This window comes from Puntigrus tetrazona, chromosome 11, assembly GCF_018831695.1.
Source record: "Puntigrus tetrazona isolate hp1 chromosome 11, ASM1883169v1, whole genome shotgun sequence".
In the NCBI taxonomy this organism is placed as follows: Eukaryota; Metazoa; Chordata; class Actinopteri; order Cypriniformes; family Cyprinidae; genus Puntigrus; species Puntigrus tetrazona.
Window position 1 is genome coordinate 20,954,720 of NC_056709.1, and position 22,827 is coordinate 20,977,546.

The 22,827-nt window shown below is 37.7% G+C and overlaps 3 protein-coding genes across 5 annotated transcripts; all 3 read left to right on the forward strand.

Moving 5' to 3' along the window:
• Nucleotides 1-23: 23 nt before the first annotated feature.
• tp53inp2 (tumor protein p53 inducible nuclear protein 2) lies at nucleotides 24-4,006 on the forward strand. 3 transcript variants are annotated; one of them, XM_043252623.1, is made up of 4 exons: nucleotides 24-139; nucleotides 2,693-2,922; nucleotides 3,306-3,405; nucleotides 3,522-4,006. In XM_043252623.1, the coding sequence occupies exons 2-4, from the start codon at nucleotides 2,799-2,801 to the stop codon at nucleotides 3,775-3,777; spliced, it is 480 nt and encodes a 159-aa protein (XP_043108558.1). In that variant the 5' UTR covers nucleotides 24-139; nucleotides 2,693-2,798; the 3' UTR covers nucleotides 3,778-4,006. The 3 variants fall into 3 exon arrangements, with proteins under 3 accessions (XP_043108558.1, XP_043108557.1, XP_043108556.1); XM_043252622.1 differs by lacking the exon at nucleotides 24-139 and adding an exon at nucleotides 1,616-1,813 and having other exon boundaries at nucleotides 2,533-2,922; XM_043252621.1 differs by lacking the exon at nucleotides 24-139 and adding an exon at nucleotides 1,616-1,813.
• A 2,119-nt stretch (nucleotides 4,007-6,125) lies between these two features.
• cyldb (cylindromatosis (turban tumor syndrome), b) lies at nucleotides 6,126-10,688 on the forward strand. Its single transcript, XM_043252619.1, has 13 exons — nucleotides 6,126-6,587; nucleotides 7,150-7,276; nucleotides 7,492-7,736; nucleotides 7,838-8,000; nucleotides 8,080-8,212; nucleotides 8,303-8,410; nucleotides 8,554-8,633; nucleotides 8,759-8,825; nucleotides 9,150-9,282; nucleotides 9,395-9,503; nucleotides 9,625-9,743; nucleotides 9,866-10,070; nucleotides 10,165-10,688. The coding sequence occupies exons 1-13, from the start codon at nucleotides 6,174-6,176 to the stop codon at nucleotides 10,335-10,337; spliced, it is 2,076 nt and encodes a 691-aa protein (XP_043108554.1). The 5' UTR covers nucleotides 6,126-6,173; the 3' UTR covers nucleotides 10,338-10,688.
• Nucleotides 10,689-11,912: 1,224 nt separating this feature from the next.
• top1a (DNA topoisomerase Ia) lies at nucleotides 11,913-22,581 on the forward strand. The gene is made up of 21 exons (XM_043252717.1): nucleotides 11,913-12,064; nucleotides 12,470-12,494; nucleotides 15,405-15,501; nucleotides 15,736-15,850; nucleotides 16,030-16,070; nucleotides 16,690-16,779; nucleotides 16,972-17,047; nucleotides 17,134-17,231; nucleotides 17,406-17,521; nucleotides 17,895-18,016; nucleotides 18,102-18,224; nucleotides 18,343-18,530; nucleotides 18,606-18,750; nucleotides 18,952-19,095; nucleotides 19,370-19,555; nucleotides 20,442-20,510; nucleotides 20,628-20,742; nucleotides 20,833-20,960; nucleotides 21,082-21,176; nucleotides 21,295-21,444; nucleotides 21,531-22,581. The coding sequence occupies exons 1-21, from the start codon at nucleotides 12,032-12,034 to the stop codon at nucleotides 21,631-21,633; spliced, it is 2,259 nt and encodes a 752-aa protein (XP_043108652.1). The 5' UTR covers nucleotides 11,913-12,031; the 3' UTR covers nucleotides 21,634-22,581.
• Nucleotides 22,582-22,827: the final 246 nt, after the last annotated feature.

The following is a 22,827-nucleotide window of genomic DNA, read 5'->3' on the forward strand; positions in this document are numbered from 1 at the left end:
GACAGACTAAGTGCGCATACGTCCATTTGGACCCGCCCAAAAAGAACAGCCTACAGCCACCGCCGTCGTCAGTGTTTCATTTAATTACCCAGCACTTGACTGCAGCCTAGGTGTGAATGTTCCCAAGCGCACTTCGCAGGTAATGCACACAAGTGAATTGTTTAATTCGTGCCTATCAAGATCATGCAAATTAGCCATTCTAAATTCATTGTTTACTTCAAGCCAGATTTTAAAAGCCAGATTGTTCATTTAAATTAAAGCTTTTGTGAAGGAACGGTTTGCATTTCCCAAAGTCTGCATAATGTCGGATAATAGAATTAGCGTGTGCAGCGTAAATCTACTTAAGTCAACTTCGTGGCAAAACGCGTTTTGTATGTCACAGATGCATCGTTTAGTAATGAAATGTTCACTGTCATCACGTTTTATTTCAAAGTCAAGGCCGTTATATATAATGCACTAGTATGTGTTCTGGATATGTTTTATTACCTAGTTTTGATGTAGCTGACAAGTGCACAATGCACTTTTCAACAGATGTCAAGACGAACCTGGAATGAGTTTGGGAGTGAAGTATTATTTAAGTTTGATTATGGCTCCACCTTGTGGTTATACAAATATTCGTAATAGTCGTATGGTACAAATCTCTCCCTCTTTCTCTCTACGTTAAACGTATTTTTATATAATAAATGAAATAATAATTAGATAAAAGTTAAACTAATAAAAAATACAAATAAAACAATAATAAAAACAAATACAGAAATATATATAAAAATATTTATTTATTATTACGTTTATTTATTTATAGATAAATTTATTTATGTATTTGTTTATTATATTTATCTACAGCTTTGGTCCTGCACTATGTATCGCATTTCTATAAAACACCATCCAGAATTTTTGAAGAACTTATATCTATCAAATACTGTTTAAAATAATATAACTAACGTAACTTATTAGTAGTAGTAGTAGAAATTGCGCCGTGATAAAAAAAAAAGTGTTTTCATATTCAATCACATTTAAAACGCGTTTAATTATATTAAAACATTCATGCTAATGTGTCCATTAATTTTGCGCCGTGTTTTATTTATTTATAGTAGCCTAGTAGGATTTACATTTCCTACTCATTTTCTAAATTATACTGAAACATGTAAAATGTTTTTGATTGCATCTTTTCCATATGTGGAACATGTGTGAACAGCGACTAAATCTGTACTAAATGTTCCCTTCTTTGGTTTACCACAGAAGATAACGAACCATGTTGGTTTGGAAGTACATAAAGGCAAATTGTAATTTCCTGAGTGAACTAACGTTAAAAAAAAATCTCTTTCCTACACAAATAATTGGTACTGTCAGTTGCTGTGCTCGTTCTGCAGTTTTCAAAATTTGTAACTACGCCCTTCGACCTCTCTCATTCTACCTTCCTACGCAGCTGAACTGGAATCAGTTTACTCACGGTCAACCAATGAGGTTTAGCGTAACGTTTGTGTTACTAACTGTTCCCAGGTCTGTTATACGTGAAAAAACGGTTAATATGCCCCGGTAAATCGAGGCTCCACCCTTCTGCTTGTGTACGAATCTTATTGGTCTGGCGCTCTAATATGGGCGGGGCTACACTATTTGGCTTTTTTGTTTTTATTATCAGCTGTTCGTTGGGATCTATGCTGCGGTGCTATAATTTACGTGGTGCTGCTTCTCAAAGCAAAAAGTGAAAAAGAAAAGAACGTATATTCTGCACCTCTACCTCGGATTAAACAACCAAAGATTTATTTTTTAACGGTTTAGACGTTGGAAAATCGGCTGCTCTGTAAAGAAGCAGGTAGTATGTTTCACTTAAGCCTCTTTTAAACTATTCGAGAAGATGTCTGTATATTCTCAAATTTGTGTTGTTTGTATATTTGCATACATAGGAATTTGTATAAATCAATACATGGTAATACTATATTTCTCAATCATAATAGACGCTTATGACGCCGCTTCATTCATTGACTGTGATGTGATAGTATTCGTCATTTACATTTCTTTCGAAGGACACTTTGTTTATTGTGTATTAGTAGCGTATTTCACAAACGAATAAATCAGTGGCCCTTGTTTTCCTCGACATGTTTTTTCAAAATGATTGAAGTGTTCGAGGAGAGAGAGACAAAAATAAATAAATACATGAAATGAATGCTGCTAAATGAATCCTGCATAAAAGCAATTGAAATTAAACAATTTCCAAGTGATACAGATGCTGTGTTTTCAGAGAAAATGTATGTATTGTTTTAATGGCACACCCCCCCCAGCTGGAAAACGACAGATGGACGCCAACAATGGAGCTGGGGTCCAACAATACACTCCCAAAACTCAGTTCATCCATCTTTGTGGCTATATGTGATAATATCTCCATATATATATGAGATAATGGCAGTCACGTTTTCAAAATATCTTTAACTAAAGAAAAGCATACGTTTCTACTAAATGTTTTGAAATGTTCGAAAGAGGAAAGCCCATTGTGTTGTGAAGCTTGTTCTAACACAGTGTTCCTTTTTAATTTAGCTCTACTTTACGGTTGGCATGCCTGTAAATGAAGCATGACAGAAGCCTGGAAGACTGACCTCAATATGAGATATGAGCCTAATATAGCTTTTAGCCTGGTTTTTATTCAATTCTTGATTAGTGCGGATAATTCAAAATTCACATTTCTCCTCTACCAAAGGTCTGGTCATAACATCTGTCAGAGTGAAGAATTGTTGTGAGACCCGTGTACCAGCCGGTCGAGCCGATCTTCGGTTATTAAGTACAATCGCACTTCATTTATAACAATGTTTCAACGGCTCACAAACCTGTTCTTTGGAAGAGTGAGTGAAACAACTGAGGAACCAAATGTACCAAAACCAGGGTCACCAGAAGTGGATGAGGAGGGTTGGCTCCTGGTCAATGCAGCTGGTGAGTACAGCATTACAGATGTCTCATATTGATATGAAAATCCTGTGTGTGTGTGTGTGTGTGTATATATATGATATTTATATGACCAATAAGTTCTATTAAGTTCTCATGATGTAATTACAATGTTAATTGAGAGATGTACAAATAATGAAATATTGGGTTAATTTGGGCTCTGCAAATAATAATTTGCATTAATTTAAAGGGATAGTTAACCCAAAATGTAATTTTGGAGTTTTGTTTTGAACCCCACTTCCACTGTGTGGGCACACCGTTAAAGTATATATTTTGAACTTGTTTGGCACAAAGTTGCTTTTTAACAAAGATGTTATTGTGTTTATTAAGGTACAGCTTTCCTTGCTATACTACATAATTCTTTTCTGTAGATGGAGAGGCATCCCCTGAACCCAATGATGTTCATTTGAAGTTAATAGGAAACCTGTCCAGCACTGAGAAATGTGCTGCCAGCTTGGTCAGTGAGACAAGGTAAAACCAATACATCTGCTCTGAGATCACTTCATTCCTGCTGTGAGGTAGTAACAACATTGACTGACTTTCAGTACTGGGCAGATTTAAACAGATGTTTTGTTCTCTTTCTAAAGCATGGTCGAACCAGAAGTCCCTGTTGCCCGAAGCAGTAGTCGAGTATCTCAGCGAGTGGTCTCTCAGGCCGGGGCTCTGGTCAAAGTGTCGCAGGTGGGCCGGATACAGCGGGCTCAGGCACGGTCCAGCCGCCACAATCTCAGCCGCAACTGCATTCAGAGGCAGAACCACATTCGTCAGCGTCTTCCTCAACACTGCTCACGCATACATCGCGTGATCCTCAATCAGCCTAGTCGTCGCAACTTTAGTCACTAAGATGCAGAAAGAGTCAACAAAAGAAGCGAAAAACAAACATGCAAGTACCTTGGTTCAAAATAAAAGCTTGATATGAACATGCTTGAACGTTTTTTTAAAAATATATATTTACAGTGTAGTGTATAATAAATACAGTGGCAGCTAAAATTAAAGCTCGAAAATACAATGTTGGCCATTTGAAAGTACATGTGTACTAGACTGTCATGCAGCAATAAAACAAAGTGAAGGACTTTTGAATTCTCCTGGGGTTTTTTTTCATTGTAACATAAAGCTGATATGGAAGCTTAATTAAAGCTATGGTTTGATATTTCATGTGAAAGTAACTTTTTGTGTTTTAATCAAACACAAAGGAAAGGAATGCAGACAGGTTAAATATTATTATTATTATTATTACCATGTAATGCAGTATAAAAGTCACAAGGGGGAGCCTGGGTTCGTCTAGTGTGGACTAGTCAGAGTAGCCCTTGTCTTACTTTCTGGGTCAAATTGTCCGCCATAGCGTGGAAGAATGTAAAATCTATTAGATATGACTGTCTTCTGTTGGTATCAGAGTATTAAATGATAACTGCTTTGTGGGGATTTGCCTATTTTATTTTTTTAACAATACTATGGGCTGCAGAAGCTGCACAGTTATGTCAGCATTATCCACCTTATTTTGCAACATGTAAATAACACAAAAAAGTGCAGTAAGCCATAAAACCAGTGCATCTCTGATTATGATAATTAATAAAAATATAAAAAATGCCAGTTTGCAATATTAAGCAGCATAACTTTTTTTGTAGTGAGATAATTGGAAGAAAATGTTCTCTCTTTTCTCATGTTTTTCACACGAGTATGCTACTGGTGAATTTAAACTGACCGTCGTTTTTGGGTGAACTATCCTCTTAAGTTCTTTCTTGTTTTCCTCAGTAGATTTTCAGTTAGAGCATAGAGAATGTTTACAGTCAATCTGCTTTTCTGTTTTGTTTCTTTGTTTCTCATTAGGGACATCATAGCCCTGCAGCAAAAACATTACAGATTGCAGGTGCTGTCATGTGAACGGGTCATTTGAGTGTATCCGAGACATAATCAAACATGAAGCTGATGTTGCAACAGTATACACAACTCAGTTAGCCATTTGCCATCTATCTGTTAAACCAAATTATCCGTGTCATATCAACAGAATCACATGTTATAATGTTGATTTTGTAGTAATAAATGCGAGTCTTGTTCTAATGAGACATGTAAAGGTCATCTACTCCGGTTACGTAAATCTGTTAAAGAATCTCATAGGTGAGATCTGTTCTGAGATCAAGTCTGGTGCACATTTTCATACTTAAGACATCACCTGATTTGATGAGCAGCAAGATAAATTTCAACTATGTCATGTGGCATAGTTTTTTTTGTGTGAGTGTTCCCTGCAGTTTTACATGACAATGGCAGAAAGTGATCAGATGCAGGTGGAGGTGGAATGCATGATTTGAGTTGTCCCGTGTTTGACTCCTAGTTAACCCATTTCTACGTCAGAGGCAGATTTCTGCTTAAACATGCTGTAGATTTATTAAAGAAATGCATTTGTTGGTGAAGAGGTAGAACTTAGGTGGAAAAGTGCATGCAATGTTTTACATAACCACAGTCAGTTAGATAATATTTATGTCATGTTATAATGCTTCTCTTTATACGGGCAGAAGGGTAAGATGGGCCATGCTTCTAGACTTTTTAATATAAATATGGAAGGATGGATGGAGGCATTCACCTCTATTCCATAACTCCTTGCATAGTAAACTGTAGTTGACATAGCCTTTATAATGACTAATATTTAAGTATTTTACAGTGAAAAGAGCAAGCCACAAAACAAGTTGATCAAGTTGAAGATTTCAGATTGCCAGACATTTGAGGTCAGGTGCTTTCAACCAAAGTACAGAAAGAAATTGTGCACCGACATGCACATAAGAAACTAACAGTGCAGACTTACATGTTAAACATCGACTGTATAACGTTTTCTTTCCAGCTCTCTTTAATATCAGTGAACATATAGAGGCTGGGTCGCTTTACATGTCCCATAAAGAAAGACTTGACTCCGCAACATTGTCTTTGGCTCAGAGGAAAATGTATTAATAATCAGTTTAGTAGTATATTGGAAGGCTTGTAAATTCTAAATCGTATTGGTCACTAAAATAGTCCTTGAATAGATCAATGCAAATGCATAAAAATAAATAGGAATGGTCAACCAATGCATATCAATTAGTGTGGCATTTTGTATCACTGATTTCCTAGTTCTTATCTTAGTGTCATGACTTTCTAGAATGTCAACAATGGAATGTCGGAATGACATCACGACTGACAAGCAGATAAATAACCGCTGTGCTCATAAGGACGACTGCTGTCCTTGAACACGCAAACACTCATCCTTCAGCATGGAGCTAGACAAGGAGAGCTACTTTATAGTAGTGAGGAGAAACAAGAAGGGTTTGTCTCGCGGCTCAATTGGGCGCGCGGATGCAGAGACAGAAGCAGGAGATCTCGTAGGAATGGTTTATGGAGGAGGTGGCAGTGCCAAGAGCAGCGGCACGGTCAAGAAACAGGACACATACCCACTCACACGCCACCAAGCTCAGCTGCTTCTGTTCGTTTCACCTGCCAGCAGGCGACTGGAGCTCCTGTGCAACGTCCAGCTCTTCAGTGCAATCTGCGCTCTTTCTCAGGAAGATCTTGTGGTGGTAAAACACAAGAAGGACTTTCAACCATGCCTGGTCAAAAATCTCATTCAAATCGGCAAGAAAGACAAACCAGGAGTCTTGCAGATGCTGGGATTTGAGCTGGACTTAGTGGTGAGAAAAGGCATTCTGCTTTTTCCATTAATTCTTACAGTTTGAAGAATTACGTGCAGTTGACTGAGCAACTTGACAATTTTATTTTCACTTGATTGTAAAATAATAATATATAACAATAAAACACATAATATGTTTGTACTGAAATAATTCATATACATTTACATGCATTTTAGTATTAATAATAATATAGTTTATATTTCAATTGGTTTCTAATTTCCAGATTTTTGAATATATATAAATATATATGATAAATCTATTCATTTATCAATAAATGAAATCTGTATTAAAATATTTTAATATCATACATTACTTATTTTAAAATACATATGAGGATTATTGAAGGAATTTTTTTATTTTTATTTTGCGTATAATTGTTATATAACTGAGAATGTGCAGGTTTGCTTAAATAGAACTGTTACATAATTTAAACATGCTGCACTTTTGAACTGTGAACAGTGTTGACCTTTTTAATCACGCAAAATATTTTAAATGCAAAGAAAATAGATAACGCTGTGAAGAATGCACTTGATCTTTTGACATGCTGATGAATTTTTCACAGGACACTGAGCATGATATTTTGTCAAAGACCAGCGTCCCGCTTCCCTTCTTCAGTGCAGCTGATATCGTCCAGGTGGCTCCGTCGCACTTAAACACCAGACAACCACTAAGAGACGGCATTGATTTAGGTCAGTTAATTATCTGTTTAGCCCTTAAAGCATATCTGAATCCCCAAAGATCCTATGACTAGAGACTGCGGAAAAGATTGCTATCTTAAACTGGAAAAACGATTCTGTCAATCTCAAAGCTGAAACAATTCATAGCATCTAGCATCCTTCATTCCAAAATTAAACGAGGTCAAGTGATGATTTCTTAATATGATTTGCACGTTTTCCCTTTTTAGGGTTGAAAAGGAAAGCGGTGTCTCGCATCAATTCCATGCCAGCTCTCAACTCACTCAATGCAAAAAAAGGAAGTATCTTATTAAACACAGACATGTCCAACTCGATTCAGGCCTGGTCCCATTCTTCTCTGGAGGTGGGGTCTATGGCAGAGGTCATGTCTTTGAACGGACTGACTGTGTATGGAGTGGTCAGATGGATCGGCGTTCCAGAAGGAAAGAAAAATTGCTGGGCAGGACTTGAGCTAGTGAGCATCAGCATTTTTTTTTCTCTCAGTGTAAAGCGTGTGCTGATTATGTGGTGTTTTTATGTTAGGAAATGATAAAAATATTCCTCAAATCCTTTTAGGACAATGAGGCGATGACTTGTTCGGATGGGACATTTGGTGCAAAGAGGTATTTTACCTGTGAAGGCCACAAAGCCTTGTTTGTGCCGCTGACCAACTGCAAACCAGACAGCAGATTTCAGTTCATCCCGAACGAGATCACGAAACCACTCGAACCTCCCTCAGGTGAGACCCTTTAGTCCGCTTTGTTATTCGCTAGAAACAATGTTAAAGGCCTAAAGTTGATGATCTTTTTTCTTCTTAGTGACTCTCCTGGAAGACTTAAATGAAGATGTCCCCCCTGTTGCTGAGCGAGACGTTTTGTCCCATCTGACTGGCAGAATGAGGGGAATCCAAGGTCACTTCAACTCCTGCTATCTAGATGCCACTCTCTTTAGGTAAACGTCTCAAGAAATGCACGTTATTTTAATGTTTCGTTCTGTTTCATGCATGTTAATGCATTTTCTTTGTTTTCTCTGCTTTTACAGTCTCTTCACGTCATCCATAGCTTTCAACAGAGTGTTCAGCAGATCGGCTGATAGCGAGAAAGGCATTTCACATATTTTAAGACGGGACATCGTGAACCGTTTACGCAGGTAAAGGCTTTTAATGCATGAAAAAGTTACGTAACTTAAGCTAGTGCACAGCCAGAGCTTGAGTAAACACACTTCATATAGGTATGTGTGTTTATAGTCATCAGGGTACTCACGGTTCATTTCATATCTGCCTCTCTCTACAGAACAGGCTTTGTTCCAGCGGAGAGTGTGATGAAATTTCGTAAACAACTGGGCTGCAAATCTTTTGCTACAGAGGAGAAAGGTATTACTTATCCCATAGCGACCATTTACTTGTTGATGTTGAGCTGCAGGTTTGTGGCTGTGGCTTAGAGCTAATGTTAACCTGATCTCTTTTTTTACTCAAATTTTTACTGCTTTTTCCGTCAGATCCAGAGGAGTTCATCACCTTATTGCTAAAGAATGTTTTGCATATGGAGCCATTGCTCAAAATCAGGTTTGTTTCAGTTGCACTGATTATTTTATATAATACAACAAATTAACAAATTACTGGAATGAATTCTTAAGGACCATGTGACACTAAAGTCTGGAAATTGAGCTTTGCCATCAAATAAATAAATTACAAAAATTCCTATTTTAAATAGTAATAATATGACTATTTTCGCTGTTTGTTTTACTATATTTATATAAAAAATGCAGCCTTGGTGGACACGAGACTTCTTTAAAAATGTTACAGACCCAAACATTTTTTAACTATGTGCATTTCATGCAAACAAGCTTAGACTGATTATAATAACACATGCATGTGATTTTTTTTTAGGTCATGTGGAGACTTGGCACAGGGTGCCTTTACACATCAGATCATTGTGGAGAAAAATCAGGTTCAAGCTGTGCCTTCAGTTCAACAGCTGCTTGAGATGTCCTTTCTGTCAAGCGATCTGAAGTTTGAAGAGGTATGTTCATTTCTTATAGTTTACTGTAAATTTGATTTTTTAGATTTGAAATTTTTAATACCTACCTAGTAGATAAATCGCAAAAGATTAACTAAACCTCATGTTGTTTTAGATTCCATCTTGCCTTATAGTTCAGATGCCACGGTTTGGAAAGAAATTCAAGATGTTCCCTAAAATCATTCCCTCAACAGAGCTGGACATCACAGACATCTTGCATTGTTGTGAGTTCAGCAAGCATGCTTCTAAATGAAATCTGCTCCTGATAACATTTGTTTCGCGGATGCAGATATTGGACAGTTTCAGATGCAATAACTTTCATGCTTCTCCTGTTTTCTCTGGCAGCACCCCGGGAATGTTTTCTGTGTGGTCGCCTGGCTGAATATGAGTGTGTCCAGTGCCTGATGGACCGCAAGCTCCAACCAGGCAAAATGAAGCAGTATTGCTCCACCTGCAACACACAGGTAGTGGACTTAATATGAAACTCTTTTTTTAATGCACATTGTATTTCGATATTTCACGTTCCGTCTTTTTTTTTTTCATCCGTATGCTTTCCTAAACCTAAATATTTTGACTCTTTCCACAGGTTCACATTCACCCCTCTCGAAAGGGACACACTCCTCAAAAACTCACAGTTCCAGATCACCTCCCAGAAGATGCACCTTTACAGAGGCACCAGATGCAACTGTTCGCAGTCCTCTGTATAAACACCAGCCATTATGTATCTTTTGTCAAATATGGGCCTAATCCACGGTCCTGGATCTTCTTTGACAGCATGGCTGACCGATGTGGTATGTCAAATGTTAAATCTCCTGCATTTTTACATGTAATGTACATGTTTGAGTAATTTGAACAGGATCGCTGAGGTCTTATTTCTATCATTAGGTGACGATAACAATGGCTACAACGTTCCCGTGATCAGGTCCTGTCCTGAGGTTGGAGACTTTCTTTCACAGTCTGAAGAGAAGATGTCCACAGCAGATGTGAATCAGAGCAGCGAGATGGTGCGCAGACTGCTGTGTGATTCATACATGTGTCTTTATCAGAGAACAGAGTGAGCAGAAAAATTAGTGAATTATCTTTGGACTACTTATATCCCTTGTCTCATTACATCAGCGGATCTGACACACCGAATTACTGTGTGCTTAGACTTCATGTTCTTTAGCAAACTGTTCTTCTGGGACTTCTAATATAAGTGTATTTATATGCAAAAGGGCTCCTAGATCAAGCCATTTTTATCAGGTAGAGATATAAATTTATGCACAAGCAACAATGTAATTTATTTTGATAGTTTAGCAGGTTCAGTGTGATTTTATATTTTATAGTGATTCGTATATTTTATTTGTATTTGTTGTAGGATGTAGTATAAGTTGTAGAGTGCTTATATTGATATTAAAAATTATACCGTACCAGTGTCGTGATAAATCTTCATTTAAATCACAGTTGATTTCAGGTTTTCTGCTCTTTCACTCTTTTGGTCATGTTTGCGGACTATGTTAGATTGGTGTTTATTGCTACAGAAAAAAATTATATTAAAAAAGTGTTACTGATGAAGTTGAAAATATTAGGAATTAATAAAATGGGGGATTATGAGGTAGAGTAATAAAAGTATTACAGTGGGTTTATTACAGTGTATTGTGAGGCCTGGTTGAGGAGAAGTATGGAGTTGCTGCCCTCTAATGGAAACAGCACATCATTGACTCTTCAATAACGAAGTTTACAAAGACTTTTTGAGGTTTTTTCCTCAATTAATAGTTCTGTTGAATGGGTTCTTTATATTATATTATATTATATTATATTATATTAATATAGTTTGTTAAACATAAACCAGGAAATATTTCATTTATATATGTGTGTAGATATGCACATAGTAGTAGGTTTATCTAAATAAAAGTAAATAATTAATAAAATAATTTGTAAACAAAGGTCAATGTACAGAGATCAGTACTTTGTTGTTAGGCCCAGTTATTTAGCAGAATCTTATGGCAGTTCCCTGTCATTGACCTTTAAAGTGCAAACTGCGAATCATATTAAGGTTATACATTTATTATGGCAGTCGTTAAAGACACAAAGATCATACATAGCACATGGTTGCAAAACAATTTCCGTCTTTGTACATCTGTTGTCTGGACAGAGATAGGCCTGCTGCAGGTTTAAGATAAACATGGTTATTGAGAAGCAAGGATTGTACGTGTTAGTCAGAACGCATGAAATACTGTTCAGGATTCAGCTATAACAAAGGCATTGAAAGGAATAGTTCTTTGGCTGATTTTTTTTTAACTGTGCTTGAAAGTCTTCCTCCTAGTGCCTTTTTGTGTTATTTTATTGTATAAGAAGTAAACAATAGCCAGCCATGTGACAGTAAGTTTGCAGCTAGCAGTTTGTTCATCAAGCCAAGTGTTTAAAAAAATGATTATTATAATATTTAACTATTGCTGAAGACGATATTAGCGATCTTCACAACTCTTTTAGCGGGCCTGTCTTCACTGGTACCACGTGGCTTTAACCCCCATAGTAAATTAGGGGTGACGTCACGGAGCGGAGCTGTGCGGGCACGCGGTGTGGGAGGAGCCAGCGCAGGAAAAAACGCCTTTTTATCCTTTTAAACGCTTCTGACATGCGCAGTGCTTTGAATTTCGGGCTTGGTCTGTTACACAACTGTGTCTTTCTTCATTCTGCCTACAGCTCCTCGCCGGCATTTTACTTTAACAGGCATTTAACTGTGTTATTTTAAAAAATAAGACCCATAGAAATGAGTGGGGACCATTCCCACAACGATTCCCAGGTAAAGTGTTTGTGATTTAACGTTGTCAGTTGTTTTTTTTCTTTCTTGATGGTTTGTAGTCACTAGCTCGGCTGTTTAAATTCCATCCGCAGCGGCAGTTTTTCCCCAGCATGCTAAGCTAACAGGCACTAGAAGTCGGCTATGAATGTAACAATTTTATATTTTCAGTCCTTGCTGTCCACTGGCGCCCTTTTTTTAAATTAACGTTTCTTAACAAACGCGTCATGTTGGGAATTAAAACTTTATATAGCCCCTGTCCTCCGCAGCGGTGGTATTTAAAAGCTGTTTTATGAACAGGCTTGTTAGCTTGAGCGCTAACCCTCCGACTAGCATCAAGTTGAAAGTTAGCAGCCTATTGACACGGCACGATTTAACATTAACTTATACACCACTGTTTTTCCGCAGATCGACTCGGGATCCAGACATAATGGTGAGTTGGACTTGTCTAATCACCACATTGTGATAAAATTAAAATTTACGTTTTACACGTCTAACGTGATCGCTCAGGAGCTTGCTTGACGACCAGTTAGTTTTAAGGACAGAAATGGCGTCCCAGAGACTAAGTCCCCTCTCGCTCACTGACAAGCGCCTATTGTTCACATTGAGCCCTTAAAAATCGTATTTATGTTGCTTTAAAATCGACGAAAAACGGCGATTTTGAAAGAGAAAGAGATTATTTGTCAGTTAGTGTAGCTCGATCGTTTGTGGAGTTAAAAAAACGCTCTAACGAGGCTTGTGAAAGTGAGGGTTTGGGGGTTGAGGACTTAGTCTCTGCGCCATTTTCTTTTTCTCTGTCTAGCGGTCTGAGTGTAGTGAACGTTAAGTGCACATCGACGTGATTATGGAGGCGAAGGATTGAGAAACGTACGTGACCTGTTCCGGATACACGCACGAAAATAAACCCTCAGTCTCAAAAACACCTTTATTCGATGAGATGTGCAGAAAAAGGAACATTTAACTGTCAAATCAGTAACTGCAATTATCTAAGAATCTGGCCTCTTTAAAACTCATCTTTTATTATGAGCTGTGCTGCAATATAATCTGCCACAGATGAACAATTGCAACAAGACTTAATAAACTTAAATGAGCCTGTGCTTTTTTTTTTTTCTTCTTTAGACCTATACCTGATTTCACACAAGTGGCACTGGTGAGATCAGTTTGGTCATGTAGGTTCAAAACATGCTTTGCCAAAGGTATTGCAAAATATCAATAGCTTTTGTAATGATTGTGGGAAATAAAAAACAAAACAAGAAAACTTAAAATCAGCGAGGTTGTTCCCCATTTCTGTACAGTTTACGCAAAACTTTTAAGATGCCATGACAAGCAGTCCCATAGCACTGGACACATGTTTGTTTTTGTTTTAAGCAGTGCATTTATTTAGGTGGCTATTTTATATATATATATATATATATATATATATATATATATATATATATATATATATATATATATATATATATGCATGCATGCATACATACACACATACACACACATTTTTCTGTAATTTGTCAAAACTAGTCAAAAATGACTAGACTAAATGATTAAAAAAATTGCCCCCCCTTTTTTTATACAGTACAGTAAAAAGTACAGTTATGTAGGTCATCTCATAAATTTGTCTTTGTTACACCTTACCTTGAGGACATGATGCTTCTGATAGTAAATTTTGCTTCCCTTCATAAAATAAAGCTAGGATCCTTAACCCATGGCTGTGCTGATGCACAAGCTGCATGTTTACAAGTCATTTCACTGAACATACACCAAGTGCTTAACGGGGTTTGGGACATAAACAAACAGAAACTTATTCACAGGCCTGACACATAAAATTAGACGGTGTATTTAATGAACAATGCCATATGTAAAATTACTTTGCACATTCTGCATTGTCTTGCCATGCTTTACCACACTTGCATGGCTAACAATTACCAGTGTCATATAAATGTTAGCGTAATATTTTTCTTTTATTTTTTTATATAATTAAATTTGAGGTAATGAACATTGGCCTAGCAGTCTTAAATTATGCAAGCACAATTTTTTGTGTAAGGTTAGCATGTACTTTTGAAATGTAATTGTGTTTGGAATTAGAGTACATGATGCTTTTCTTTTAGTTTGATTATTTCAGCATGTTCTTTTTAGTCAAAAGGCTTATTTCAATAATACAGACTCTGACTTCATTATTTTGGGTTTGCTTTTTGTTATGAAGATCCAGCATGTAACAGTTTTGCTGACAATGAACTTGTCCACTAGAGGGTACAGTTCACATAAGTTCCTCGCAGTCCCAGATGTGCATGTGTTTTGCTGAAGGGCAAAATGAACATGGTGAATGGTTGGCCCATAGTGGGGATTTTTATGGCTGCATTTCCATTTTTATTTAAAATGAAGGCTAAAATATAATCCCACACATATTGATAAATGTATGCCTATACAGGAGTTCAGTTAAGGATGCATATCTAGAGGTAGGGAAAGGTTTGTCGCATTTGGTAATGCGCTCATGCATACTGTGGAAGATAAAGGATTTGATTTCATGTCCTAACCGAGCACTCCTGTCCCTCTTAATGCTTGAATGCATCCTACTGTAACATGAGGTTCATTGTTTATCTGTGCTTTTAAAGGATGACATTTGAGTTCGTTTGGATTCAGAAGCCTACAATTCCCGTTGGTTCTTTTGGTCCTAGCGACAGAAAGAGAGATCATTTTGCTTTCCCCTTTTGGGAGGCCTGTTACAAAACACCTCCAGCTTTCTCACTGTCCACTACAGTGTCGGTAGAATATGCCTGGCCCTCTTGTAACCCAATCTGGCCTACCAACCTACACATTTCCTAAAGCAATAGTTCTCTCAGAGTAAACAGTCTGCAAAGAATGGGGCCTCTATAAACATCATACATAGCTTAGAGTGAAAACTGGACACTTCATGTCAAGAGGTAAAGTGCCAAAATCTACAAGGTGTGACTAATGTGTCTGCAGTAGGTCGGGCGAGGACAACCCAAAATGTGTCATGCCTTACTTATTTCAAACCAGTTGTCTGTAAATGGTCTTCAGCGTTTGGCAGGCTGGTGCAGGTCACTCTGAAATGGATTTCTCATCCAGGTGTGAGCAAAATGAGCCGCCATAATGTCTCCAGATGATCTATTGTCTTATTCTTTGCCTGGTTTTTGTGAACCCCTATAGCAGTAAAACAATTTCAGTGTGGAGGTCGGTTTGATTTAATTCTTTTGTACACTTTCTAACCCCCAGTTAACTGCGCTTTTGAATCTGTCTTTCCTGTTCCAGGGCCATCGTTTTGTTGCCAGGTGTTCGTTGCCTTTTGAATGTGCTACTTAATCTTTAATTTCTTTGTTGGCAGATTCTCACAAACACAAAGATAAATACAAGGACAAAGAACACAAACACAAGGACCACAAGAAAGACAAAGAACGTGAGAAATCAAAGTACAGCAACAGGTATGAGGTCACTGTTATTCACTCCTATGGTAGATATATGTTTTTTTTATAGCCCAGTTGGCTCTATACGGGGTGTGTTTGATAAGCAGGGCGTGGTTTTCAGACCACAGGAAGGAATGTTGGCTTTACTGCTACTTCCTTTGTAAACACTATCATCTATTTGGAGCCGATTTTGTTGATGGACCAGACCATTGTGGCAATTAGATCACGGCATGTCTTATTGCATTTTTGCAGCGAACACAGGGACTCTTTGGATAAAAAGCACAGAGATAAAGAGAGGCTGAAGCTCAAAGATGGATCCTCAGACAAGCAGAAGGACAAACACAAAGAGAAAAGAAAGGAGGAAAGGGTGGGCAGAATCTTACTGATACAAATACTTCCACATTGCAACAGTTTTATCTAAGCTAAAACCTCTGGCTCTTGAGGAGTTGTAAATAGTATTTTGTGATTCACACAATATTGAGTGCTGTTACTGACCTCTTTCTGTTGTATCTTTTTTTTTTTTTTTTTCTTTTTTCCTTCCTCAAGTCTTTCGATGGCAAGTCCAAAAAAGAGAATGGATTTGAAAGGTAATAAAGAACCCAAAATGTGACAGTGAATGATGCAACCATAAGAGATGAATGCCATGGGTAGCTCTGATTTTAATAACATGGTAGTTTATGAAATTATGAACAGTATGTGGAAAAAAAATCAACAACTCAAATTAGAATCACACAAAAATTATTCTCAATATTGTAAATTGTAGTCATTTAGTTGCTACATAGCCCACAATATTAGTGAACTTCTAAAAAAAAAAAAAAAAAAAAGTTACTCTTAATTTTCTGTTGTTTGGTGTAATCTTTACATCCTTTAAACACCAAATAGGCATGATTGTGTAAATTGGTCTCAGATGTTAATGCTTAGGGTTTCTGAAGTCATCAGTCCAACTGCTCTCAATGGTTGCATGTTTTGTGCAGAGGGGATTTGACTTCTGAAAGTTACAGTGTGTTTTCATTCTACAGTGAATTGTTTATCTCAAAAGATCAAGGCACATTTCATTTCCTTATGGTTTGATCTCTTTAAGATCAAATGCTTGGTTGTTATCGCATAATTAGAAGCATGAATTTATCTTGAGACAATTTAAAGGGGATAACAGTTTTGATCGGATGAGCAGGAAAATGAATAACGCTTGTCTTATTCTTAATGCAGCCCTTTCATCAAGTCTGAACCCGAGAATGATGACTTGTACCACTCTCCTAAACACGAGAAGTCCCTGAAGAGAGTGCGCGATGATGACGAGTAAGTGACATTGCATTCGCAGGCCATCTTGAACTTGTATGTGACACAAGAACCTTCCAGTCTTTGTGCACGAAAGCATAATGGATTTGCAAATCTTTGCTAAAAATGTGAATCGTTAGTGCAAATGCATCTGGTTATGATAAATAAAAGGTGTGGAAATACCAGACATCTTATTGTTTTTGTTTTCTTCAGTGCTGAATTCAAGCCCAAAAAAATAAAAACCGAGGAAAGTGAAAAGAAGATAAAGAAACGGAAACCGGAAGAGGAGGTTAGTTGATTAAGTTCATCTTTCCAGGTTCCACTTTGAGAATTGTCTTTGCTCACGATTAATGTGAGTCTTTTGATTTGCCATAGGACATTAAGTCCAAAAAGAAGACAAAAGACAAGAAAGGAGAAGCTGCCACGGATGGCAAGAAAAAAGCAAAAAAAGAGCCAGAAGAGAAGTGGAAATGGTTAGTCTCACATCCTCTGATGGTCAAGTAATTGTAGGCTGACTCCTCGTCTTTTTTGGAGATATGGTGCAGATCACAAATGTCCTTGTTCTGGCACTTTACAGAGCTCTTTTGGTTGCTTGTGTTGGGATGTTGGTTTATATCCTTCCATCTTTGTGCTTTCATACCATTTAGGTGGGAGGAAGAGAGGTACACAGATGGCATGAAATGGAGGTTTTTGGAACACAAAGGGCCTGTATTTGCGCCACCATATGAGCCTGTTCCCGGCAATGTCAAGTTCTATTATGACGGTACGTTCTTAAATGATTCAATGGCCGTTCACAAGGTGAGTAGATCATAAGAGGTTGCTCTGATTGGACTGCCTTCAGAACTGTCAGAGAAGCAGGTGTTGGGTTGTGTAAACTTCAGATGTTTTAAACACCTCTGTTATGTTGAACGCATGTCTGTCTGTGTTTTGTTTCCGTTATTCTGTTAAAGGCAATGTAGATTTTTCCAGCCAAACTCGGTTCTTTATTCTGGATCTTGGCCTTTTATCTGTAACTGGCTTTACTAGATTCAGATGTTTAGGCTTTAATAACTTTAAGTCCTGATTATAAAGATGGATTCCGTATTTTTGCTGCTGTTCTCAAATTGCTTTTCTGATATTTTATGGTCTGTCACCAGGAAAATATATGAAACTCAGCCCTGGTGCAGAGGAGGTGGCCACCTTCTTCGCAAAAATGTTAGACCATGAGTACACCACTAAGGATGTTTTTCGGAAAAATTTCTTCAAAGATTGGAGGAAGGTAATGTTGCCAGTGTGCTATCTTTTGCCTTTGCTTTTTAAATAATCGTTTGTTTTATTAATCTTGCGTGATCTTGTCACTTTAGGAAATGATGCCTGAAGAGAAATCCAAAATCACTGATTTGAACAAGTGTGACTTTTCTGATATGAGTGAATATTTCAAAGCTCAGTCTGAAGCCAGGAAGGCCATGACTAAAGAAGAGAAACAGGTTAATTTCTAAAATGCCTTTTATGTGTTGCCTTTGTGTGCGTGTTTTTTTTTTTTTTTTTTTTTTTTTTTTTATATCTTAAGTTTAACAATTAAATTTATTATTTTTTTCCCTCAAGAAAATTAAAGAGGAGAATGAGCGCATTCTTCAGGAATTTGGCTTCTGTGTCATGGACAATCACAAAGAGCGCATTGCTAACTTCCGCATCGAGCCTCCTGGTTTGTTCCGGGGCAGAGGTGATCATCCGAAAATGGGCATGCTGAAGCGCCGTGTCCGTCCTGAGGATATTATCATTAACTGCAGCAAGTAAGCAGTGCTCATCAGTCTGACATTCGCCCATTTGGTTTGAAACATTTTTACATCATGTGCTTCTTGTTGTAGGGACTCAAAGCATCCTAAACCACCGCCTGGAACAAAGTGGAAGGAGGTACGTCATGACAACAAGGTGACATGGCTGGCGTCCTGGACTGAGAATATTCAAGGCTCTATCAAATACATCATGTTGAACCCTAGTTCAAGGATCAAGGTAAAATGAGCACATGTAGGCATGCATTTGTGTTCAAACAGTAATGTTGAATTACTATTTTATTTTTTTGGGGCAGTTTAAACATAAAATCTTAATATACTGTAGCATAGATATCAGCCATTTCATGTCGTAACACAAAAAAAATTATTGGTTTTGGTCATAATTTTAATATTGGGGTATTCCATGTGTTACTTCTTGCAGGGAGAGAAGGATTGGCAGAAATATGAAACGGCCCGTCGGTTGAAAAAGTGTGTGGATCGGATCCGTGCGCAATACCGTGACGACTGGAAATCAAAAGAGATGAGGATCAGACAGCGAGCTGTTGCTCTTTACTTCATTGACAAGGTTTGCATTGCTTAGATCAATGTAACATCCTTCGCGTCAAGCCCATGACCCTGAAAGCTTGTGATGAATAGGTTAATTCAGAATTACTCTTTAAAAGCACTTAAAGCATTTGGTTTAGTTAAAATCTTTTTTTTTTTTTTTTCTATGGGCATTTACTGATATTTGTAGTATCTTTTTTTTTTTTTTTTTTTTTTTTTTTTTTTTTTTTAAAGCTAAAGCAGAAGTTGAAAAGCAGAACGTGTTATGCATCTCCATTTTTTTTTCTCTGGTGTAGCTGGCTCTGAGAGCAGGTAATGAAAAGGAGGAAGGAGAGACGGCTGACACAGTGGGCTGCTGCTCACTTAGAGTGGAACATCTATCTCTCCATCCAGAGATGGACGGCCAGGAGTATGTGGTGGAGTTCGACTTCCTTGGTAAAGACTCCATTAGATATTACAACAAAGTCCCCGTAGAGAAGAGGGTAAGTTGTAGTGTTTCTCCCACCCCCTACAGAGACAATATTTTTTTTTTTTTATTTAAGGCATCATAAGCACACCTCTGAAGGCTCATTTTAGTTGAATTATAAGGCAGTCTCGCATGTATTTTTCAGATTAACTAAATCTTGTAAGTTATTGCAAAAAGTAGTTTTCCCAAGATGGTGGACAAGTAAAACTAAATGTGGATTTATAAATACTTAATTCAATATTGGAAAGCTTACGCAGAGGTCCGCTGCGTTCTTGTGTGTTGTGCAGATTGCTGAAATGAAGCGTTCCAAATCAGTCACTTATGAGGTTCCTTTTCAGTTGGGATGCTGCCTGAGGCGTCTCATTAGGTTTTGAAACAGAGCTAATATATCTGAAACTCTGCAACCCATGTCCTTTTATAACTAAAATTTCTTCAGAAACTTCAAGTTACTAATTGCATGTAATCAAGTCGTATTTACAGTTTAAAAGCTCGTCACGGTCTAGCACCACAATATGCAATAGACCTTTGTTGCCAATTCAACTAACTTTTGATTGTTCTACATGGGTAGTAGATGCCACATGAAGTTTTACCACATTTTCAAATCACAAATTCATTGGCTTGTCATTGCTCAGTTTGTTGCTTTTTTGCAGTCATCAATTCATGCCAGTTTTTGTTTTGTTTTCCCCCTTTTTTGTTTTTGATTGTTATTGGTAATGGTCTTTTGTTATAATACTTTGCAAATGCCCTTGGGTTTGTGAAAGGCACTGTATAAATCAAATGTGGTTTTCAAATTACTGATGTTCAAATATATTTAAAAAAAAAATCTTCATCTGAGTGCTATTGATTAGCACTGATGTGTTGGTTCTGCCTTTTGTGTAAAATCCCATTTTAAAACGTTACAGGTTTTCAAAAACCTTCAGCTGTTCATGGAGGACAAGGAGCCAGAGGATGACCTCTTTGACCGTCTCAATGTAAGCCATCTCTTTCACCAGTCTGGTATTTATTGGTTGGAATAAGGGAGAAGGGGAAAAATAGCTGAATGCCTTCAATTAAGACCATGTATGTAAAATGACTTGCCTCTCTTGCAGACCTCCATTTTGAACAAGCATCTTCAGGAGCTGATGGATGGACTTACGGCTAAAGTGTTCCGTACTTACAACGCCTCCATCACACTACAGCAGCAGCTGAATGAACTCACGAACTGTAAGTACCTTTCACCTTATGTCAAAATGATAAAATTAAGAGTCCCAGTCGTGATACAGTATGTGACCAAGTTTCTTTTGTTTTTTTCAGCTGAAGACAATGTTCCTGCGAAGATCCTTTCCTACAATCGTGCTAACCGAGCAGTAGCCATCTTGTGTAACCACCAGAGGGCACCACCCAAGACGTTTGAGAAGTCCATGCAAAACCTTCAGACAAAGGTATGAGACGTTTGTGACCTTGTCCTCGTTGTCTTTATGCTGGTATTTTTTTGTTAGTGCAGGGTCTGTTGGACCATCTAAATGTTTGCCTCTCATGCGTTCACTTGTTCATTAAAACCAGATTGATGCAAAGAAGGAACAGCTTGTCGATGCTAAAAGAGAACTGAAGAATGCCAAGGCTGACGCCAAAGTACGCAAAGATGAGAAATCCAAGAAGTGAGTGTCAAAATATTTGCTTGAAGGGGAGCCCAACTGAATTTGGCCCCTTAGATACTCATTGTGCGTTCGTATGTGATTGTATGCTGCTTAAATGTTGGTTGTTTTGGCAACCCAGGGCTGTGGAGTCCAAGAAGAAAGCCGTGGAGAGGGTTGAGGAACAGCTGATGAAGCTGGAGGTACAGGCCACCGACCGGGAGGAGAACAAGCAGATCGCCCTGGGCACCTCCAAGCTCAACTACCTGGACCCACGTATCTCAGTAGCCTGGTGAGAAGGCGCTTCCGTATGTGGTGCAGTAAGATGCCCCTTGTATATTTCTGCCTCTTATTTCTTTTTATTCTTTCCGCCTCCAGGTGCAAGAAGTTTGGCATCCCGGTAGAGAAGATCTACAACAAAACTCAGCGTGAGAAATTTGCCTGGGCTCTCGACATGGCTGAGAAAGACTATGAATTTTAAATCCTCTGCAATTTTACTTGTCCCTCCACCCCATTTTTTTAATTTTTTATTTTTAAATACTTTGTCTAAGTGATTTCCAGCAGGTTATGAACCTGGCCAGGGAAAAGATGTGAAGCAAACAGTGTCGAGGAGGCCTGAATGTCACGATTTGGGTGAAAATTTGTTTTTGTTTTTTTTTTAGGCTATGACCTGTAATCTTGTAGGTTTTATTGGGTCGGTCTTTTTAAGAATGAAGTATGGACGGCCCATGCGTGAGGTTGCATGGTCTTTTAAGCCAGGAACTGGAGAATCAGTGGCTTGACCTTTTTGAACACTTTAACTCTCACTCCCCTCCCATCTCTGGATAAAGGGGCCCAAGGATGTTTGAAAACTATGAACTTACATGGTCCTATAGCTACTGTATTCAACTACAACTTGCTTTGTGGATCGTTTCATTTTTAGTTTTGCTGTATTTTTAGCCCTCCTGTATTAATAATGAATTCTATATTTTAATAGAAGATAAAAAAAAAAATCAAAGAATTGCTTAAAGTACACCCATACGCCTTTTTAGGAGAAGAAATGTGTACACCAGGTGTGATATTTTATGGGAAATATGACCATGAAAAGCTGTGTGTTTGAGTGAGTGTTACATGAACTGTTCACTTTTAAACTGGAGTTCTTGTGTAAACTATGTCCAGACCACAAAGTAGGATGCTTGGATGTGCTGCAGGGGACTACAGCTTCAACTATATTTCCTTAAACATGCAGAATGTGAATTTTCTTTTTGTTACAGCATATATATCAGGGTTTTGTTTCCAGTGTAAATGTGAACCATTCCCCCCCCCTCCTTTGCACCCCCTTTTGTCTCCAGTATCCTACAGATTGTGTCTTTATGGCTTTGAGTCTCCATCTGGATTTAACTTAATGTGTAATGACTGTTTCCATAAGATTAAAAAAAAGAAACTCCTGTATCTGTTACTTGAAAATATCACTATTAGGATGTATTATTTCAGGTTATGGCAAAAGGGTTTTTATTTCTGAAGGGTATGTGAGGGAAGTCAACATTGCCAAAAACAAAGTCTGTGTTATGATTTTTAAGCAGTTTTTTTTGTAATTGTGTCAAGATTTAAGGATAGACTTGTTTTAACATGGACTTTTAACGATCTTCATTTTTTGTTTTTTCCACTCCAGTCTGGAAAGAATTGTTAGTACTAG

Excerpts from the sequence above, each read along its gene's own strand:
- tp53inp2 (XM_043252623.1), top strand. The coding sequence starts at position 2,799 with ATGTTTCAACGGCTCACAAACCTGTTCTTTGGAAGAGTGAGTGAAACA. Across the intron at positions 2,923-3,305 it reads GCTCCTGGTCAATGCAGCTG|ATGGAGAGGCATCCCCTGAA; the intron begins GTGAGTACAGCA and ends TCTTTTCTGTAG. Across the intron at positions 3,406-3,521 it reads AGCTTGGTCAGTGAGACAAG|CATGGTCGAACCAGAAGTCC; the intron begins GTAAAACCAATA and ends CTCTTTCTAAAG.
- cyldb (XM_043252619.1), top strand. The coding sequence starts at position 6,174 with ATGGAGCTAGACAAGGAGAGCTACTTTATAGTAGTGAGGAGAAACAAG. Across the intron at positions 7,277-7,491 it reads AAGAGACGGCATTGATTTAG|GGTTGAAAAGGAAAGCGGTG; the intron begins GTCAGTTAATTA and ends TTCCCTTTTTAG. Across the intron at positions 10,071-10,164 it reads CAGCATGGCTGACCGATGTG|GTGACGATAACAATGGCTAC; the intron begins GTATGTCAAATG and ends TTCTATCATTAG.
- top1a (XM_043252717.1), top strand. The coding sequence starts at position 12,032 with ATGAGTGGGGACCATTCCCACAACGATTCCCAG. Across the intron at positions 16,780-16,971 it reads AGAGTGCGCGATGATGACGA|TGCTGAATTCAAGCCCAAAA; the intron begins GTAAGTGACATT and ends TGTTTTCTTCAG. Across the intron at positions 20,511-20,627 it reads ACCTCTTTGACCGTCTCAAT|ACCTCCATTTTGAACAAGCA; the intron begins GTAAGCCATCTC and ends CCTCTCTTGCAG.